The sequence below is a fragment of the Sipha flava genome, unplaced genomic scaffold, assembly GCF_003268045.1.
Source record: "Sipha flava isolate LNK unplaced genomic scaffold, YSA_version1 474_pilon_pilon, whole genome shotgun sequence".
NCBI lineage: Eukaryota > Metazoa > Arthropoda > Insecta > Hemiptera > Aphididae > Sipha > Sipha flava.
The window spans coordinates 63833-84973 of record NW_020273266.1 but is presented as its reverse complement, the minus strand read 5'-3'; the positions used below and the strand labels follow the sequence as shown (position 1 = coordinate 84973).

Sequence of the window (21141 nt, the reverse complement as noted above, 5' to 3'; positions counted from 1 at the left end):
TAATGTCATGATATTTTTTTTTCAACCTTTAATTTTACTAATATTTTTAAGTATACAATTTATACTTATAAGTTATTATTACAGTGTTCATTTTAAACTTTGAAAATTTGCTTTTCTCGCTTTACGACTGGTAAATTCATCGATAATTTCTTCATATGAAATTTTTTTAATTAAAATACCCTATTTTCATAATTTCATCTTTAAATTGACACGTAGTGTGTACAAATAGACAATATCTACGTATTTCAAAAATTATAATGAAAAATTGTCGATTTGATTGTGGGATAAAAATACGACTTTTGCACAATTTTGCGCCCCTGGCATAGGCATAGTTCGCCATACCCTTGCTACGCCACTGCGTGTGAACCCGGTTTTAGCGATATTTTCTATAAATAAAAACTAACAACTGCAGAAATTATTGATGAACTGGCAAAAAAAAACGTTTATCTTTTTTTTTTATTCGAAATAACTCTTCATTTGTATTTATAATAATAGAATATAATAATTAATTCATACTTCACGTGTATTGTTTATAATATTATAAAATCATATATTTTTTAAAAACATTTTCCCCACCACACATCCACAGTTTGAAATACGCCACTGTACAACGTTACACAATCTATTATATATTGTTTCTGATCAGAAAAATATAAAAACTGAGCAGTTGTTCGTCCGACTACCGACGATAACAATAGTCCGTGGTCCGAACTCTTCTTGTAATGTTGTTGGTTATTTTTTTCTTACATTCAATTTCATTCAATAATGAGATTTTCTTAGCAATACAATGATATGTTCATCATAAGATATATTTATTTACTCTTGACGATTGGAAAAACAGTGTTTTGAGGGTGTATGGGACGTACGGACGTCTGATCAACAGACATTTTTGTCTACTAGTCTAGTGTTTTTCTTCATTCATTCATATCACAAGTTCGACCTTCGACTACAGAAGTTTATCTATCATGTATGTTCCGATTTAAATTACACATGTTATTTTGCGGGAGCCGGTTTCCTTCGACTAGTTCACAATTGTAAATATTATGAAATGCTGTACAATAAATGTGGTTAGGCTTCCAAGTACAGAGAAATTTGATTTCATTGGATAGTCAAATCTATCGTTATCGCAATCGATTCGTTTATAGAATGCTGTAACACATTCGGACTAATAATTTGTTCTTTACCTGCTTCATATACCGTAAATAATAAAAAATAATTAAAGAAGAAATTATATAAATAAGAATTTATAAACGTTGCGAGTAACTCGTGTGCGAAAAATGAAAGGAGTTATATCTGATTTATTCACAGTAGATTATATTGATTTTGTAAACAACAACTAACAATTAGCTACTAAATGATATAAATTAAAACATTAATATATTATGATATTCATCATTGATTCCTCACAACTATATATGTTATTATGATAACTAATTGAATAATAAATTTAAGGAAATATTTATGTAAGTAGATATATATATATATATATATGCATTGATGGCATAGGAGTGTGCAGACCTGTATTTCAGTAGATGTCTACTATACTTTTAAGCCTTATCTTAACAAAACGAGAAAACGAGTATTTAATATTTAATTAATTATAATGTATAAATAATTAAATAAACAACACTTTAATTTTTTATTTAATATTGTGGTAATTAGCCTCAATGAATGTTTTCCTTGAATTTCGTATATTTTTCTCAGGCAGTTTCTATTATTTATGATTTGTATTTTTGTAGTCAATTCTAGCTGTTAAATTAACATAGGAAGTTTTTGCACAAAAATTTAGAAAATATAGTTTTACTTTTTTCTTTTACGAAACATAATTTATTTTCACCGAATATTTTAAAATAAATTACATTTAATTTAAGTAATATCAGTTAAAATACAGGTCAGTTATTCTAAAATATACATTTTAGGGCTCTATTTACAATATTTGTGGGGGGGAGTCCGGCCACATGCGACACCAACCGTGCGTACGCATTTGATTGATGGTAGAAAAACGGATGTCGAATGTCAACATCTGCAAAATGCAAATGTTTGTGTGTACTTCAAAAAGATATCAATCAAACTCAACGATTTAGAAATTAATTTAGTGAATTAATACATCACAGCTCTTGTGAAATAAATCATTGAGGAATTTAATTAAATCATAATACTTTAGGTACTCATATAAGTTAGTACCAAATTTAAAATTGTATGGAATGAAAAAAAAATGCAATTTATTAACTTTTAATATTTAATTAATTAACAAAGTGTATAGCTGTATGAAGTGCGAACGAATAAAAATCATTAAAATAATTAACTAAATAAATTTTAATGTTTATAAAGTTTAAATTATTTATGAGTAAAGCAGATCTATATATCTTAAAGAATGAAAAGAGCAATGTTGGGCATAGTGCTTATGATGACCAAAATTATTCGTATGAAACTAAAAAAAATTAATAAAAATTTGAAATTTAAATCACATTGTTATAATCCAGAACGAAGCTAGTAATTTTCAAGAATTAAATTTAACTATAATTAATAACCACGAGTATATTGATCGACGGGTTGTGTGTATGGATATATTTTGTCACTTTTCTATTCATACCAATCATCGGAATTCAAGTACCTATACAGGGCCGCCGCTAGGGGTGAACCACCCTGACCTACGCCCAGGGCACTTGTCGAAAGAGTGTTTCAATAATATAACGATAAAACTGAAAAAAATATAGGGGAATATAACTCTATCCATTCTATTAACTATTATTTATTATTATAGGTATAGAACAATTTAGTCCATTTATATTAAATTATTATTATTGTCAGTCGCCGTTCGTAATCGCTATTTATTTAAAATTTAATATTAATAGCATCAGATAACGATTTAAAATAAAAATACTTCTAATTATATGGTAAAGGGCACATATTTGTTTAGTCGCTCAGGGCACCAATGACTACTCATAGTCGTCCCAAGAGGGGAGGTAAATTAGGCAAGTGCCCTAAGGCGTACAAAATATAATGAATTTAGGAGCGTCATAAAAATTAATGATAATTAAGAAAAATTAGGTTTTTCATTTTAGATAGGTAAGTATTAATTTTTCTTTTATACTGAAATATTTGAGTACCTATATAATTTTACAATATACAGTTGTCGTCGCTTAATGTTATCATTGTTAATCAATCGCTTATTGTTATCGAAAAGTGTAAGTACGAACTAGATGTAAACTTATATGTGTAAATTATGTCGGTTTTTGTAATCATACGCCGCATAATATTATCAGTTTGAGGTCTTTTGAGAAAATGTTATCAATGATCTCTTAACGGAACAAAAAAAAAAAAAAAACTGTCATCAATAAAAAAATATTTTTCAAATTAATAGTACAATAGTAAATTAGTATTATTAGTTATTGGTAGTTAATATGTACATATGTATTTATAATTACATTTTTTTTTTTAAACAATTTTAAATTTTTGTATATGTACATACTTCAAATAGTAATAATAAACTATAAATAATAATATATAATAAATATACAATATAATAAAATATAAATATTACAAGATTAAATTTTTATCTTTCATTGTATATCCTGATCGATTTAAAACAAATATTACCAAAAATATGTTTATTACGTAAATAGAGTGATATTAGTAAGTAAATATTCCGTCATCACTACACGAAGATATCACTGCGTTGACGTATTGATGTAACATAATAAAATAATAACTTCAATTAAAACTACTCAATATATTTTGCATTTCTTCAACGTACCGGTGGATATTAGCGATTTGAAGATTCGCATGGCAGTGATCAATGCCCTCGGATGTAAGGACGCAATCCGGTCAATAACAATTCGTTATGAAGTTCTAAAGTTATTAAAATCAAAATATACAGTTTATAAACATGTTTGTTATGTTTTAATTATAAATACTTATATGTATGTATGAAAATATATTTCAATAATATTTTGCGTAATATTTTCACCCATTTTTGGTAATATTTGACTTATACCTAGTTAATTATTTTTAATCTGGTGATCTTGATCGTAAATCAGATTCAAAATAACTATTTATTATTTTCTACTCACGACTGCTAATGGTATTTTAATCTAGGAATAAAAGTATAGAAAAAAAACATGCAATATATTTGGTTTACTAAGCGTTTTTCTACGACATTTTCTTTACGTTTAGTTTCTACTGTAGATTCTTTCAAAGTTAGTTTTTAATTTTAATTAAATAAAAATGTATTTACATGTAAACACACTTATAATTTAAAATACCAAGTATTTTTTAAGTACTAAATATTAGTGTATAATGGAGTGCATAAAAATAAAGTCATTTTTATAACCACTACTTCTTGCAGTCATGTGATTATATCAGTTTTGATATTTAGCTGATCTCATAAAATTGGCTGTTCTGTAACCGAAGTGGCCAATATAGTCGGTGAAGTTGCTGCTGGTCCTCCAAATGATGTTATGAAAATATTGACAACAGTTATGAGGAAAATACCGACTATAACGTAGTTTCCTAGTTTAAAGGCCATTATTCGTTGCTCACAGTTAGTTACATTGTACCGAGCACTCAATAAAAGCGCTACACCTACTAATATCTATAAATAACCAAATAAAATGATTAAGAATTATATTAGAGCGATTAAAATAATCGATTTATATAATAATTACCTGTAAAAATATGCTAGTTAGTAAAAGTATGATACAAATTATGTAAACGGCGCTACCATCACTAGCTTCCAAGACATATCTTAGTTGATTAGCATTTGCCGAAAACAGTGCAACATCCATCATACCGTGAGATATTAGCTTTTTATTTCTATACAGATTAAAAGCTTTCGGGGTGTCTTCATCCATAATCCCAATCGTCTGAAATATAATTGATACTTATATTAACTGTTTGAGTTTTTACAATTCATTTAAAAAACTAAAACTAAAAGTCATTTCACCGACAATACCAAAAACTAGAAACGGTAAATTGTTTTTCTTTAATCAATAACAAATGTGTATAAAGAACTTCGTATTACATTTTCATTTTATGTCAAATAAAAATTATTTTATTAAAATTTTTAAAAACATAGGAATTTCAATTTTGCCCAAAAATATTTAATATTTTGAGATTATACCATCTGTATCAAGTGGTGATATAAGAATTCTGTAAACATTTTATGTGTCTACGATTATTATTTTTTGAGTTACGATGAATACAAATTTTTGATTTTGTCAAAAAATGGTACACAGCAAATGTTATCTTATTTTATAATTTTTCGTTAGTTTTTTGCAATTTTTTAGAAAATTTGGGAAATTAAAAAAAATTATTTCACCAAGTTAGCCTTTCCTATATTGTTCTTTTCATTTGGTGAACTCGGAGCAGTCCTGTCGAAATAGTGTACACAAAAAAAAAAAAAAATGGTTAAACATGATTAAACCAATACATTCCTCATTTCACTCAGAATTTAAAATAATTTAATGAATACTATAGAAAAAAAAAAATCAAATATTTATAGTAACAACTGTAATTATTATAGTATAATAATCGTTTATACGTAGTCATATGATGTTTTTTGATTTTCGAGACGCGTTTTAATAATTAAATTAAACGTAAAAAGTTTGTTTGTACTTCTTACCTGGTCGATCACAACATCTTGATTTGGTTGAAAATTGTCGTCATTTTTTGGAATTTCTTTGTCGGCTTGATTATCTGTGAATGAAATTCTAGAATCTTTTTCATTGTAACCAATCGCATGATTATTTGTCTTCAAACTTTGTGCATTCATGTCATCCATATTTATCTCATGTGGTCTAGGCCCAGTGAGTTTCGTGTCTGACTGTTGAGTTTGTTCCGGTATATGAATCAACTTGGGCTGGACAATGTTACTGTATTTGATCGCTTGATACCTATCGATTGACTGTTTACTCGACATTATAGCTTATAAAATGACGGGATTGCTGACATTGACAAGTCGCAACTGTATGCAAGTGTTTAAGAAATTATATAATGTTTATTATAAGAACGAGTTTCCACCTGTGAACATGATTTCCAATATTACTTTTGCACAGGTTTTTCTATAAATTATTTATAGTGTAGGGGATAAAGTATTGTGTAGTAGTCTATTTTTTTAATTTGCTGTTTCGTCAAACAGTATCTGTAAGAATTTATTAACCTTGAAAACATGTGCTCAAGAACTTGGCGAATAATAAGTACGACATATAGGTTTTAAGTAATTTTCGTTAGTTTTCTTTATTGTTGTTTATTAGAATTTAATTATTAAAAAAAAAATTGCATAAGTTTTTCTGATATAATGTTGGTATTTAATCGCAGGTGCGCATTGTTATTATGTATTTATGACATAAGTGATTCTTTGTTCGAGAGATAGGTATGCAAAGTAATTAGCCGTAGCTATCTTTCGGTGCGATACTATAGTAAAGTAATGAAATGAATGAGGTGACGACCGTCCGACTATTCAGCAACCAAACAGTATTCTATCAGTATGTGTTCCAACTTCCAACTACCGATTGACCTAATTAAAAAATAAATCTACAGCTCTCCAGTACACCGAATCAGAGAGCTCAAAATCTGTACAAGTTGAATAAAATAAATATAAATAAACCATTAAAATGTTGATTTTTTTAAAAAAAATTAATTATGAATGATTAATTGCTTAATAATATACTAACATTCATAAATTTCAAGTACCACTCACTGATTGACTCATCAGCATACTATTACCATACAACTATAACCATATAGCCATATTTACCTAACCGATTTATTTGAAATAGGTTTGAAATATTTGAAATATACATGTTTATATTCAAATCGTATTAGCTACATTTACTCTATTGTTGTTGTTACAATATGTATTGTTATAAAAATTATTTTGTTTGAATTATAGTGTTATGGTTGTTAAAATAACAATAAGCTCGTGTATTAAGAAATTTTTTTTTTTTAATTATTTTTTTTATAAATATTAAATATATAAACACAAGTTTTTTAAAATACATTTCAATGTTCAAATATTGATTCAAGAAAAATATTTACCATTATTTCCGACAAAGTAGTAAAATATGCATTAAAACTGAAAATATGATTTATCCCAAAAATTATACCATGTACAAAGAATTATTTTTAGAAAAAACCTTGTGTTTTAACAACAATGTGATAAATCGTATCTTTAATTTATCTAGAATCATCTTCATATTTACTTATACAATAAGATTAATTAGAAAAAAAAATTAAAGTATTCAAGTAATACTAAATTTATTTACATAATTCAAATTTGAAAATTTATAAAATTAATTTGTGAAAGAAGATTTTATTGATATGTTGTAATCTATGAGTCTGAATTTTGATAAATAAGTACATAATAATGATTACGTTTCTAAAATTTAGAGGTCGAAGTGTGAATTTTAATTTATAGAGAACCGTGATTATTATTTGGTAAATATTTGAAATGGTGACAGGAATCTAAATTCAAAACATCAGTCGACAATAATTTTACATTACAAATCATCAAATATTTAAGGGATAAGCGGGTACAATAGAAACGAAGAAAATTTGTATTATTTTTGGTTAGAGGTTGTGTTTTGGCCGCCGAAGGCCAATGGTACTCACAGAGGGGTGGCAAAGTGGCCATTGCCTCTCTTGGGAATTGCTCGCGATATGTACGTTAATATCACGCATATGGAATTCCAGTTAAACAGCAAATATAAAATATTTCTAAAATAAAACTTTTTCGTGCTTATCAGTAATTTTAGGAAAAATATAATCGTCAGTTATAAAATTATGGATACTTTTATATTTAAATTCAATGACTACTGTACAATTTTTAGTTTGCTTATGGGTAATTGTAAAATATTAATTTATTATAGAGTCACTAATAAACAATATGATATAGGTAATGATTTATTTACAGTATAAGAATTGATTAATAGGCTATTGGTGAGTCGCGGCTCGACATGTCATAACGTATTGGAGACTGGTGAATTGTGGCCCGGTCATATTTTATCACTAAGTTAATTGCGGCCAGGAAAATTTATTTATTTTGTGCCGGCAGTTTCGGTAGCATCTTTTCTAAAGTACCATAACGTTGATAGTTTAAACGAAAAATATTACAGTGTTCTGTTCACCACTCAGTACATAGGGATGGCAAAACATTTTATGCTGATATATCGGTTCAGAAAATATCGATATATCGATAATTCAAAAAAAAAAAAAATTATAATATTTATTGTTCTTTTTTTGTTTGTCATTACTAGAGCTCAGAAGTTGATTTATTTCGCATTGTTTTTTAAGTTCTTAGATGATTTCTTAACTGAATATTGTTTTCGATAGCATGTAACTTAACTTGAAATAATTTATTTTATATTGCATTTTCTAACTCATTTTTTAAAGTTTGTAAATACCTAGCGAAAAATCGAAGCCAATTATTCTCTACGAAGGCTACAAATTTCAAAGTTTAGGACTCACGAAAATGTATAACACAAATACAGATGAAAGTTACCTATTATTTAAAATTTTTTTTTGGTTCGCCATACTTGTATTCTTACAACATCCTACATTGTTTCACGGGTGACTTTTTAAGAACACTGCCCGCTAAAGATGATCGGGTTGTACAATTTACCGACTATATTTTCGACAAATATATAACCCCGGACGCTATGTTTCCCCAAGTATTTGGGTACAGTTTTCTGCTAGCTGTAGCCGTACTACTAACGACTGTAAAAGTTTTCATTCACACCTAAATTCATCGTTCTACTCTAATTATCCTAATATCTTTAATTTTATTTATGTATTAGTAGAAATTCGATCAGAAACGTTTATCAAATGGAAAAGCAATGGAATAAAAACGAAGAAAATATGTGAAAAAGAAGCATTTATAAGACAACAGATAACAAAGCCAGCAAAAAAATAAATAAAGCAGTTTGATTTCGTTAAATCATTAAGTTTTAAGTTTCTGTCCAACCAATAATCTAAAAATATTCATACTACCATAAATTACCATAAATATTGCTATTTTTACATAAATAATAATAAATAATAAAAAAAACAAATTTTTGAGAGTCGACTCAGCCAACCACGTCGTGGTGTCTTCTAGATAACGCTGATAGGCTAATATGAAGTGATAAATAAAATGTGGCCGCAACTCGTACGTCTGTTTTATAAACAGAGGCTGCAACTCGTACTTAATTAGGGATTGGGCCGCAACTCACCAACACTGGACTAATATTATTTCAATTGATAAAAATATCAGCGAACAGGTTTTAAACGTTTTAATGAAAGATATAAAACAGTATGCTGATTAATCTACAATTGAATACAACAGAATTTCAATTTTTCTTCTATATTTGGACTTATTAATACCATGTTAAAAATTTTGTTAAAAAAAAAAAAAAAAAAAAATGAAGATTTTTTTAATATTTTTACATCCAAAAAAATTTAAAATAGTTTTCTAGAGAGGAAATAAATGAGTGTCACAATAAAATAAAATTGTGATGCATTTGTTAAAAATTTAATTGACAAAGGTTTAGTATGGTTTAATATATTGAGTTCAAAATAATTGTCAGACACGATGGATTTCATTGACGTTTTAAAGAAAAACGAATTACTTAAGTAATCAGAAGGAATTATTTCTATACAAACATGTGCTACGATAGAATTCTCACTTTCAGCAACAATTTGCTGTGTTGAAAGATCTTTAGTATTTAGTATTAAATTTAGAGGTTTTCTATAATTAATTTATAGTTAATATATTAATATATGTATATTAATATAATTAATTTCAAATATAAATTTATTTTTTACCTTCCAGTTTAAAAATCTTTTTTATTTCATAAATCTTAAAACTATTATTATTATTATTAATTATTAATTGTTCATCAAAAAGATTAAAAACATGCACCAGTAAAATAATCTATGAATATAGATTAAATGGATTAGCTATATTATATAATAATTATATCTTTTTAAATGTCATTATAATTATTATAATGACATTTAAAAAATTAAAGAAAAAGTTATCGAAGATGTATTACAATTTTTTTGTTTGCAACCAAGACGAATTCGATTTTTATTTAATAATGAATAGTGTTTAAATATACAAAATTTGAATAAAGATAAGAATATTATACATGTAAAATAAATAAACAATTAACTGTGTATTATTATTACATATTACTATTACTACTATTTTTTTATTTGGTATATTACATCATAAGTAATTTTAATTTTGCCTTTGGGGGGTTTTATCCTAAAAATGCACTTCCTGAGAGTTACGTAAGATTTACTAGAAATTATTCAATGCTATCACTATTTATTGTAAATGTACGATACTATAACTTACCGTTTTAACGTTTGTATGTTTTTTTTTTTTATTCGACACGTTCTATGGAAGTGGTTGATATTGGTAAGGTTATTTTTGTTTCGTCGGGACGAAATTTCTTCCACTGTGGTGATTAAGCATGAAAAAAACGAAGAAAGAACTTGTCGAACGTAGTTTTACAACGGGACGATAACACATTACACCGGCATACTGGCCATCGATCAAGGACACGCGGAATAAAAGTAGTCCGCGATAACGGTCAAAAATAAATGTGTGTAAGCGAAAACGAAAATAATAACATTAACCGATGGGAGAATCGCTATATACTGAAAATAATATTTTTAATCGACGGAATAATTCATGAAACGTCTATTGGTACTGTAATCAACTTATTTTATCAAATGATGCTGAACATTACGTATTTATTATCAACAACGCACTATTTGCGTCATTGGCACATAAACAATCTGTTAAGTTATAAATTGTGCCATTTTTATGATATGTTGTTCTGTGGTATAAAAGCGAGACCTGAACCACTAAGATTGTTAGTTATTAACAGCTACAAGCTAATGCTTACAAGTAAATATTTTTGTAACAAGGATTAACGGTAGTATTTAGTCTTACTGATTAAATAATATTATTGTTGTTAAAAGTATTTTGTTTAATTGTTGTATAAAATAAACTATAATATTTTCTTACGTTTGTGTTATTGCTCGTTGTAATCGCATTGATCACTACATCGTCTATTGGAACTTATTCAACTAGCAATGTTTGATTCATGTCTGCGTTTGTTTATTTTGTGAACCGCATTTGATTCTGAACTAAATGAACGTTTTACTACTGGCGCACATCTGTTATAATTTGTTAATACGCATTTGATTCGGCCTCAATAGTTTTATTAAATCAGAAAATAACTGATAGAGGTTTCCGGGTCAGTATAAGCCAATCATAACAAAATGTTTTAACCGATGCATACGAATTGCCTCCCAAAACTGGTTAGGTTACTTTTTATCAATCGAATTGCCTTCAAATATTTGGCCATATCGCCAAATATGTGTAAGTTATAGTGAAATATAAATAAATAAATAATTTATATCTACTGTAAATTTTATTTTAATGTTATAAATCTATTTTTTCCAGCAAATGCAAATAAATGTACAATTTTGTTTGTATCGAAAAATATTTATGCATTTTTTTCTATGTATAAAATGAAGGTAAAAGTAAATCTCTCCTGAATCATTGTGGTTCGAAGCCAAGTTTTAATTCATCTCATTGCAGAAAAACTGCGATTTTATTGACTTTGTATGTACCAGACGATGAATTTTTAATTTGAAACCGGCCGAACTTTACAAATATGATAATAATATAGACTAAGCATTTTTTATTAATTTATATAAACTATTTGATCATTGAATTGTTTATTAATTATTTTATGGTCTATTATGTGTTTAAATTAGTTATCAGTAACCTATCACTGTCGAGAATCAATAGAAAAAAAACGTAAATTTTTGATAAAATGATACGAATAAATTATGGTTTGGTAATATTGAAAAATGAATGAGAAACTAACACATATTTTGAAAGAACTTGAACCTTCTAGAGAGGGACTTCAACATTTTCTGAGTGAAATTAAGTCACCAATGTCCCCTCCAATATTCATCTTTGTACATAGTATACTATTTTAAACGAAATAAATCTTTAGAATAGTATATTCATTATAAATAATATACTGTCGCGTATATTAACATTTGAATCATTATAAATCAGCAAGCTGTTTCACCTGTCAAATCGTACGAATCGACTTTTAATCGACAAACGTACACGAAGGATGTATTTTATGTTGCTCGTCGTAAAGTCGCCCCATTACAACTGCTTCGAACATCGGCGATGGTTATAAATAGAAGACTACGAGTATTAATGACTTGTATTGATAAGCAAAATCATGGTTTTCCGATAAAATTATTGCGTTTACAAAATGCTCATTATGTAAAAAACCTTTAATTTATCTTGATATACGATTGCGGTATTGCATAGACTAATGTTCGCTAATTATTTTAAAAGGATGTGCTAATTATTATCTCTTATAGTATAAGAATTATAATAATTATAATATGAAACACGAGGTTGCCGCTCTAAAAATATTAGACGGCGCTCTGTACAGGCAATTTAGATACATTTTGTACAATAAGCTACACTATTTATGTTCGCCGTAGAACGTTTCCATAACACAAATAATTCAGATTTTGCTTTGTTGGGTTCACACAGAAAGAAAAAATTAAATTAAACAAAATATAAATTCGATTTTTTTTTTAACACTTTAAAACAATAATGATTTTCATTAACATTTAGAATTCGTGTCTCGTTCAATACGGGACATTTTGTCAATGTTTTTTTTCTTGTTTATTTTCGGGTGTGTGTTAACACATTGGTTTAAAAATAAAACTCCCGTGAGTCCAATCTATTTGTAGACTAATCAAATGAATGTGTTTAATATAAATGTTCAAAGTTTTATTTAAGAAAATTGAAGAAATGTGAAAGATTATAAAAAACGTTCCGTAAATCACTGGTATTGTGGTATGCAAAAAACTTAAATCAAAAAAACCAATTAATAACAACTGATGCGTTGTAACAAATTGTGATCACATTAAATACCAGGCTAAATGATCGTGAATTAACGAAATAAAACGAGGAATTTAAAAAAAATATATTTATGATAGGTAGTTGAAAAAAATACAATGTTTGCATTTTGTTGAGTTTTACTTAATTCAGGTCGGGTAACTTTTTTATTTTATTTTATTGTTTTTTCTAATAATAAAAAAATAAATTATGATTTTATGTTTTTGCAAGAACTTTGTATGCACTCGGCAAAACTGTACTGAATATATTGAATCACGGCTCTGATTGTTATCATTACGTCATTATAGTTGTACGAAACAAATGTTATAAAGCAGATTCGTGTGTTTCGTACACGAGGGTAGCAGTATAAATGTTAACATAAAAAAATGAATCATAAAGACATATATTAAATTCAATCGTGATTTTTCTCTTAGACAGGGTAAAAAATAGTCATCAATCAACGAAAACAAAAATGGAATAAAATAAGAAATATCTGAAATACAAAACAGAACAATAAGTTTACAATAAATATAAATTATTTGAATTGTCTATTAATCTTTTACCTTGAAAATTGCACTGTACTATCAGACATTTTCTTATGTTTTCAAACGTAAAGCTCTGGTGGATATTTGATAGAAAATTTATTTATTTTGAAAAAATTCGTTCCACATTGGCGAATGAAAGTGGTGCATACTTAAAATATACTAGATCATCATTTATTAGATATTGAGGAAATAAAAAAAAAAAAATACATGGCATACAATAAGATTTATGAGTAGGTATGATATCACATGCAAACAATCCAATTTTTTTAAATTTAAATTTATAAACTAAAAATATAAATAACAATAGCTATACGAAAGTGTAAATGTTTTTTCAGGCAATACTGTAATCTTCTAAACCTCTAATTTCATACTATAACGTATTAAAAACTTCTGGTCGTTCCTCTTTACTACCTAACTTGATTAATGATTGTTTTTATGTAAAATTAAATATGCCATCAGTATCGGAATATAATCCACAGAATCCTGTATAGTCATGGTTGAATGAAAGTCCTAGTCACGGCGAAGCACATGAAAAAGCCACCGACCAAGAATGATATCAAAGTGTTTTTCCTCAGGCAAAAGTTGATGACAAACATTCCAATGATCTAACTCTAAACAATAAAATGTATTCATTTTAAATTGTTTTACATTAGTATTAATATTTTAATATTAACTTATATTTATTTTGTGGTATTTTTTTTATCGGGAAAATCTAGCAACGGTAACATTGAAAAAATAGTGTGAACCCTGAAATCTGATATTTTAGGCCTAGACACCAACTACGAGGTCCTCACTTTGTTTTTAATTGACTTTCTAAATCATGAATTGATGGTTTATTTGTTTTGAAAAATTATTTGTGAAGACTTTTGAACTTGCCATTTATTGTACTTATAGCACAAGATAAAAGTTTTTCTATTACCTACAGTTAACCATGCAATGGCACGGTACATCTATTAAGGATCTAATCACAATGGAATATTTTTTTTTTCAAGAATCGGTAAGTGCTTTCATCATCTGATACATTTTGATCACGTGTGATATAAGATGTTGTTATCTAAAATATACAATTGTAGAGTTTGCGTAAGCCAAAACGACAATGATGGACGATTAACGACGGGTAAAAGAATTATAACGGAACAAATATAACATAAATAATATAATATAACATCAATAAATCAATATTTTACTATCAACAACTAAATATAATTATTTAGCAGTATATTAAATTTGTATTCATTTTTTTTTTCAACATTTTAATCATGAAATTTGTTCACAACGTACTAAAACACATATAGATGGTAAGATATCTCAATATATGTTTACTTTTATTTTCATCGTTTTTTCACCTATATCATATTTAATATATATATTTGAAAATTAATTATTCTATGAAAAATATTAAGTATAAAAATGTTATCCATATCTGTACATTATATACTAACTAAATACAATATAATATTCTCTGTTCTCCAACAAAAACCTACGAACTAAAGATAAATATAAATTTAAACAGATATTTAAAAATTAATTAATCGTAAAATTAATAATCACATGGTTTTCATTAAAATGTAAAGATTGGCAAGATATGTTTTCAATGCTTCAAATATTCACATTATGAAATTCCGTTCACTAATTTGTCTTTTGGTTGTTCAATCGCTAATATACCGGTTTCCTTTTCCTAAAAACGAAAGAAATTAAATCGTTCAAATTACGTTTAACGCTAAATATTAGGAAAATAACAATAATGATGTTACCTTTTGCCCTAGAATTGTCAGTTTCCATCCGCCTTCACCGTCAAAATGTAATATATGCGAGTGGAATTTCCTATAATCAAAAATAATTAGGAAATGAATTACACTACCATGGTAGATTATTATATGTGTAAATGTAATATTGTTTCAGCGGCGCCGAGAAGAAGAAATCAGTTTAGGGTGGTTTATTTAAAAAATCTAAGGAAGAGAGTTTAATCAGAAAAATTGTTCTGTTGATAATTTATAATTAAAATTGAAATGTTTTTTTTTTCTCTAGTTTATTTGCAAATTTAAACTGTATATTAAATCAAAGACCCGATCCGGGATAATCTTACTAAAGATTATTTTAAGATTAAGAAATCAAATTTTCATAGTAGGTTACCATCAAGTTTTTGAATTATTGCTTATTATTCTACTATTATTATTATTAATTGATTTTTAAACAGGAGGAAATCGTTTAAGAATTCTATCAGTTTTTCGTTCTTCAACGCGAGAATCGGATTTAAATCACAAAAAAAATTGAGAAAAAAAAAATCAGTAAAATACCGAAAGAAGATCTGTTGAAAATAATTAAAACTTTTGAGAATATTTTGGATTAATTAAAAGTAATAAGATGGTAAATAGTTAAAGGCGTAAGACTACATGATCGTAGCGACTTTCGCGACCAATAACAGTAATGCTACAAAGTCTCTAATCCCTCAAGCCGCATAGGAAACGATTTCTGCGGGTCGGTTATCAACTGCCTACTGCTATACAACCACAGATACGCAAGTAAAATATACTAGATCGGTGATTAGTGAAAACAGTTGAAACCACTTCAACTGCCACATAAGGTAAGGACCAATATCACCAAACCTATAGGGGCTATATAACCCAAGAGGGGCTAGGAGGGTATCAAAAAAAAAAAAACAATTTATGTAAGTTGAGTAACAATAATTTTTGCTTCCCCCTTCCGCCAAAATTAATTGTAGTTCGGCGCCACTGGTAAGGACACCTGCTGATCTAGCCAATATCGTATAAAATGTCGAAACGTATCGACGTCGGTTATCGTTTACCATAAGGACGGTCGGTGAGTGATGGTGAGCAGTGTGATGCCGCAGTCCTTGGCCGACTGGTACATGTCGCTCTCAACGTCTATGCTCACGGCGCTGGTGCATTCGTCGAGTAGGGCGAACGACGGTCTGAAAGGAGAAACAAAACGGATCGCACGGTTAACAACAGCGCAGTAGTCAGTCTCCGATCGTATTGTACACCGAGTGCCATCGGGTGTTCGAAACATGGGCACTGACCGTTTTGGATCCAAAGTCTTCGTAATGCGTGAGTCTTAGGTTGCGAGGAATGGGGGGGGGGGGGAAGAGAGCCACTGTCATGGCTAGTATGAAATATGAACGATCACGCGCAGTGGTGACAAGGTGTTAAATTTCTACGCTTCACGATCGTATTCTGTTCGGATCCATCCGGTGTGCGTACGATCTAAGGGTGTGTCGTCATCGAGAGGCAGGAGACGATTTACTCACTTGTGGTAGAAAATCCTGGCGAACGCCATTCTCTGTTTTTCGCCGCCGGACAACACGTCCTTCCAGTCGGCCATCACATCCCAGCCACCTTCCCTTTGCACCAAATGGGACAGGTGCACCCGGGCTAGGCACGCCTCCAGGTCTTGTTCAGTAACACCTTTAGACAGCATGTCCGCCAGAGTGTCAGGATAGATGACTTGTTCCTTAAGGCTTCCTAAAGTCATGTAAGGCCTGTGGACAAACACGTGGAAAACAAAACGCGTAAACACGTATCGCAGTATTAAACAATACCAATAACATAAAATTCGGGTCACGGGAAGTATAAAACATATCAATGATTACTGTGTATTAATTTAGTAATAGGAAATAGCTAATACAACATTTTAGCACATAAGAAAACAGTTGTAAAATAATCAATACTATCAACTACCATGTAAGCAATAATTATGTTTAATTATGTTAAACATATTTGTAAAAAGGAGAAGAAACATATGCTTTACATTAATTATTACCTTAATTCAAGTTGTATGTTTGTGTATATGCGTACGATTCGATTTAATTAAATTATATACATATGAATTTATCGAAGTGTTTCACTTAACGCAATAAATTGTTTTTGTGATTTCGTCACAATCGACAAACGCTACACTTTATACACACGTTAAACGATTCATGTTGCGTAATTTTTTCGTTCTAACCAAAACTGGATTTAATTAATCCTCGAGGGAGAGGGGTTGTCCCGAAACCCTTCCACATCCTATTCGTACGAGCCGCTGATCGCGTTACGTATTGGTTTTTCGTACGATTAGATCGTGACGTTACCTTTGCGGTATGTAGAACATGCAACAGTTCGGCGGCCTGATGAGCGTGCCCGCGTAGACGGGCCATAATCCGCTCAGGACCCTGAACAATGACGATTTGCCGCATCCGTTAGGACCGGTGATCAGTAGGTGTTCGCCGGGTTTCATCGTCAACGTCAAGCTCGAAACGATCACGTCGCTGTTGGGCGTCACTATCGGCACGTCGTACAGCGATATGCTACCGTCCGGACTGTTTTTCACAACACCTGGTACGACAGACGGTCAGTTATTATTTCGATCTGTGACACTATCTCGTGCACGGGAATACGCGAACGTCCGTTTAAAAGCGTTCGCCTCCCCGACATACACGACAAACTAGGTCGGCGAGTGCCCTAAGCTCAGCACCGGATTACGGGGGCGAGTGAGTACGTTTTGCCCCTGGCGCTGTTGGTATAAAGGTGCTGTTGAGCTAATGAAAAATAAAAAAAAAAAAACCACGAACACACACCGTACTCTCACGTGCGCGAGGGCGTTACATTTTTTCATTAGCGTCGAATTTCCTAGATCCGGCACTGCGTAACTCTGTTGAACTGTCCTCCTGTACCTCCGTAATGTGCAGCGTATAGCAATTTTTTGGGCTACCAATGCGTGTGCATCGGTTTTATGCGACTTCAACTCTCATCACACGTTATCGACCTGGTTCGTTGTATGTATCCACTGTTCTTCGACCACACTTTCTCACGTCCGAACTTTCCCTCCCTACGCACCACCAGATCAGTCGCTCTGAAATATTTCCCCCCCCCCCAGTCCGTTGGCCATTTTTGCGCCGCACCGTTTTCACCTATAGATCTGCAGAACGGAATCGATTTCGTTATTTTTAGATTTGTCTAAACGTTCGGTTTTAAGAGTTTCACACGCCCGTAACGACACACCGGAACGTCGTACAGGTGTATGGTCTGTCAACTAATTACTACTAATGTAATAATTCGGTTTGCGCACGATACACCGACGAAAACAACCGGTTGACTCGTCGTCACGAACGTTGCTATCCCGGATTAGCGAGCAAACAACACGTAAAAGACCATCTATAACCCGTTTCACGTGGGTCTTTCCGGATGTGTTACTAACACATCCGTTATACCCGCTGGGTAAAGTGCGTAACGCGTTGTTTCGTACCTCTGATCACGAGTTGTCCGTCTTTGCTGTAGTGCAGTTTCGACAACGTCTTGTGCATTTTGCTGTTGGCTAAACCGTTCCTGCGGTATTTACACTTGCTGACGTCGTTGAACACGTCCAGCATTACGCCCACTCTGTACGTGTAACCAGCTAACTCGACGATTTCCTAAAAAAAAAAAAAAAAACGACGAACAAAATGAATAGGTTTCGCGCAGAACAACGCGTCGTAACCGAATAAAAAAATCGACATTTGCCGCGTCGCGCACGACGACAGTGCATTGCGACAATAGCGTTGTGTGCGCGCATCGCGGCCGTCTGCCATACCTTGTACGAAGTCATTAATCTCTCGACTGCGTCGGCCCCCGAAGCCAGTAGATTCCTAGCTGTGGTCAGGTACTGAGTCCGCTCGCTCACTCCTCCGTCTGGCGAGTCGTTGAGTTCTAAAAACGACGAATCGAAATCGTGTTATTTTTTCATTTTTTTTTTTTTTTTTTTTTTTTATTATTACACGCGTGAATCAGAACTTCGATGCAATAGTAATTGAAACCCGAATGATGGTTGTTCAGCCAATGTTTTAGCATAGATAAAAACGTGTACCGATAACGTATAAATCTAAATGAATTATATTATTTATCTTATTTTTAAACTAGACCGTTTTCTTATAAGGTCGTTTTCATAGTGTTTCTCTTCGAAGTGAAAAACACTGTTTCACCAGAGATAATGAACGTTGACAACGAACATTTCGATAGGTATTGAAAAATCGGTCTCGAAACTTCGAACTCACAGTAACAAACAAAGTGTTCGTTTATTTCATAATTAATAAATTCAATTTTTACCTTTTAGATAATCAGTACAAATTTTTAGAACATCAACATACCGACTGCTGTTTTAATAGTTGATACCTTAAAATTAATACGCATTGCTCTACTTTGTTTTTATTTTCATAGAGTAATAACGTAAGCGACAAAAACGTTAAACGAATAAAATGTAAGTTGGTTTATAACCTAGATTTAAATTTTTTTTTATTTACTTAGCGTTGTGAATGTCACTCCGCGTTGCGGATCATTTTGAAACGATCGTACTTAATGTCACTCGAAACCATACAAGTACTTTAATAATACATTTTATATCCGAGGCTCACGCGATATATTTGTTCCCGCGTGCGGTTAACATGTACAAGGTGTCCCTCGAATGAATATTGATAACAAAACTAACTCAACAATATTCATATCTTCGTTGGACACCCAGTATATACGTATATACGTACATATAGGTTAACTTCACTCGCAATGCAATTGTTTTCATATTTAATTCCAACAGCATGCAATCCTATTATTGTATTATGCTTGTTGGTAAACGTCACCTGCCACTCTCGAGCTCATTATTATCGGTAACGACACGACCACCATTCCCGTTCCGCTCCATACATATTTCATGAGAAACTGTTCCAGGACAACGTACCACAACCTCTGCGAGAATATCGAGTTCATGTGTTGCACTAACGATTGATAAGCGTCTTGCAAATGGATCATTTCCACCTGAAAACCAAAACTGTGTTTATTATTGTGATCGAAAAGCGTGCGTTATAGTCACAGTTGTAATTATAAACACCGGTGAAGTGCAGCAGGCGCGAGTCGTAAATTTTTTTCGAAGGATACATAATAATTATAATAAATATGTTACAGTACTGAATCAATAAAGTTTTTTTACTCCAATTTGTAGAAGTAATTATTTCAAATATTACCGGAATACGATTGCATATATTTTTAATTTGTGACCCAATGAAAATTCCTTAAAAAAAACGTACTGACTTTCAATGTTGTCAAAATCGTATTGTTTCCATTGGGCCATAAAGAGTTAAGCTTAATTATGATTTTCGTTGGACGATCTGAAAATCCAGTGGTATAAAATGAAGGAGATGCAAACGTTAACTTGGTAATGTTAAGTGAATCTGGATTACCGAGAGAGATTATCATAATGAATAACCATGATTATGGCGACAAGCATATCAATACTACAAATCGATATCGATATCGATAATGATTGGTGAAAGACAAAAGGAGCTGAGCGACATTTTAGTAATCATTTATTAATAATTAATAACCAATCGATAGTCAAAATGTCGTTCGATTGCACAAGCGCCAGTGTTTCTTTTGACAACTGAATAATGATTTACTTAACCTACACATATTTGTACGAGCGGTGTTTATAAATAGTAACGTTACAGTAGTAGGAGCCAAGCGCCGTTTTTTAGGTATCTACAAGCAACATTATTGAAAAACGTATTTCATATAATCAACACAGTAAAATGTGATAAGCGGTAGCGATAAGGACTAAGTCAACAAACGCCATAAGTTTGCCGAAAACTATTTCAATTAATGTCACTTATAGGCGCACATCTTTTTGAAGGCTCAAAGT

At 30.6% G+C, this 21141-nt stretch overlaps 2 protein-coding genes across 3 annotated transcripts in view; both read right to left on the bottom strand.

Annotated features, from left to right (window-relative positions):
* Positions 1–4122: 4122 nt before the first annotated feature.
* LOC112689842 (ninjurin-2-like) lies at positions 4123–11204 on the bottom strand. Of its 2 annotated transcripts, none has more exons than XM_025563709.1 (4): positions 11018–11204; positions 5624–6021; positions 4668–4865; positions 4123–4594 (listed from the first exon to the last, which is right to left on the bottom strand). In XM_025563709.1, the coding sequence occupies exons 2-4, from the start codon at positions 5918–5920 to the stop codon at positions 4385–4387; spliced, it is 705 nt and encodes a 234-aa protein (XP_025419494.1). In that variant the 5' UTR covers positions 5921–6021; positions 11018–11204; the 3' UTR covers positions 4123–4384. The 2 variants fall into 2 exon arrangements, with proteins under 2 accessions (XP_025419494.1, XP_025419495.1); XM_025563710.1 differs by lacking the exon at positions 11018–11204 and adding an exon at positions 10340–10657.
* A 3690-nt stretch (positions 11205–14894) lies between these two features.
* LOC112689838 (ATP-binding cassette sub-family D member 2) overlaps positions 14895–21141 on the bottom strand; it is a 48746-nt gene continuing 42499 nt past the window's right edge. The window contains exons 4-11 of the mRNA XM_025563704.1: positions 20087–20261; positions 19048–19163; positions 18724–18889; positions 17570–17813; positions 16748–16978; positions 16286–16411; positions 15234–15303; positions 14895–15157 (exon numbers count right to left, since the gene is read on the bottom strand). Coding sequence (XP_025419489.1) covers positions 15092–15157; positions 15234–15303; positions 16286–16411; positions 16748–16978; positions 17570–17813; positions 18724–18889; positions 19048–19163; positions 20087–20261 — 1194 coding nt within the window. The 3' untranslated portion in view covers positions 14895–15091. The remainder of the gene's footprint in view (positions 15158–15233; positions 15304–16285; positions 16412–16747; positions 16979–17569; positions 17814–18723; positions 18890–19047; positions 19164–20086; positions 20262–21141) is intronic.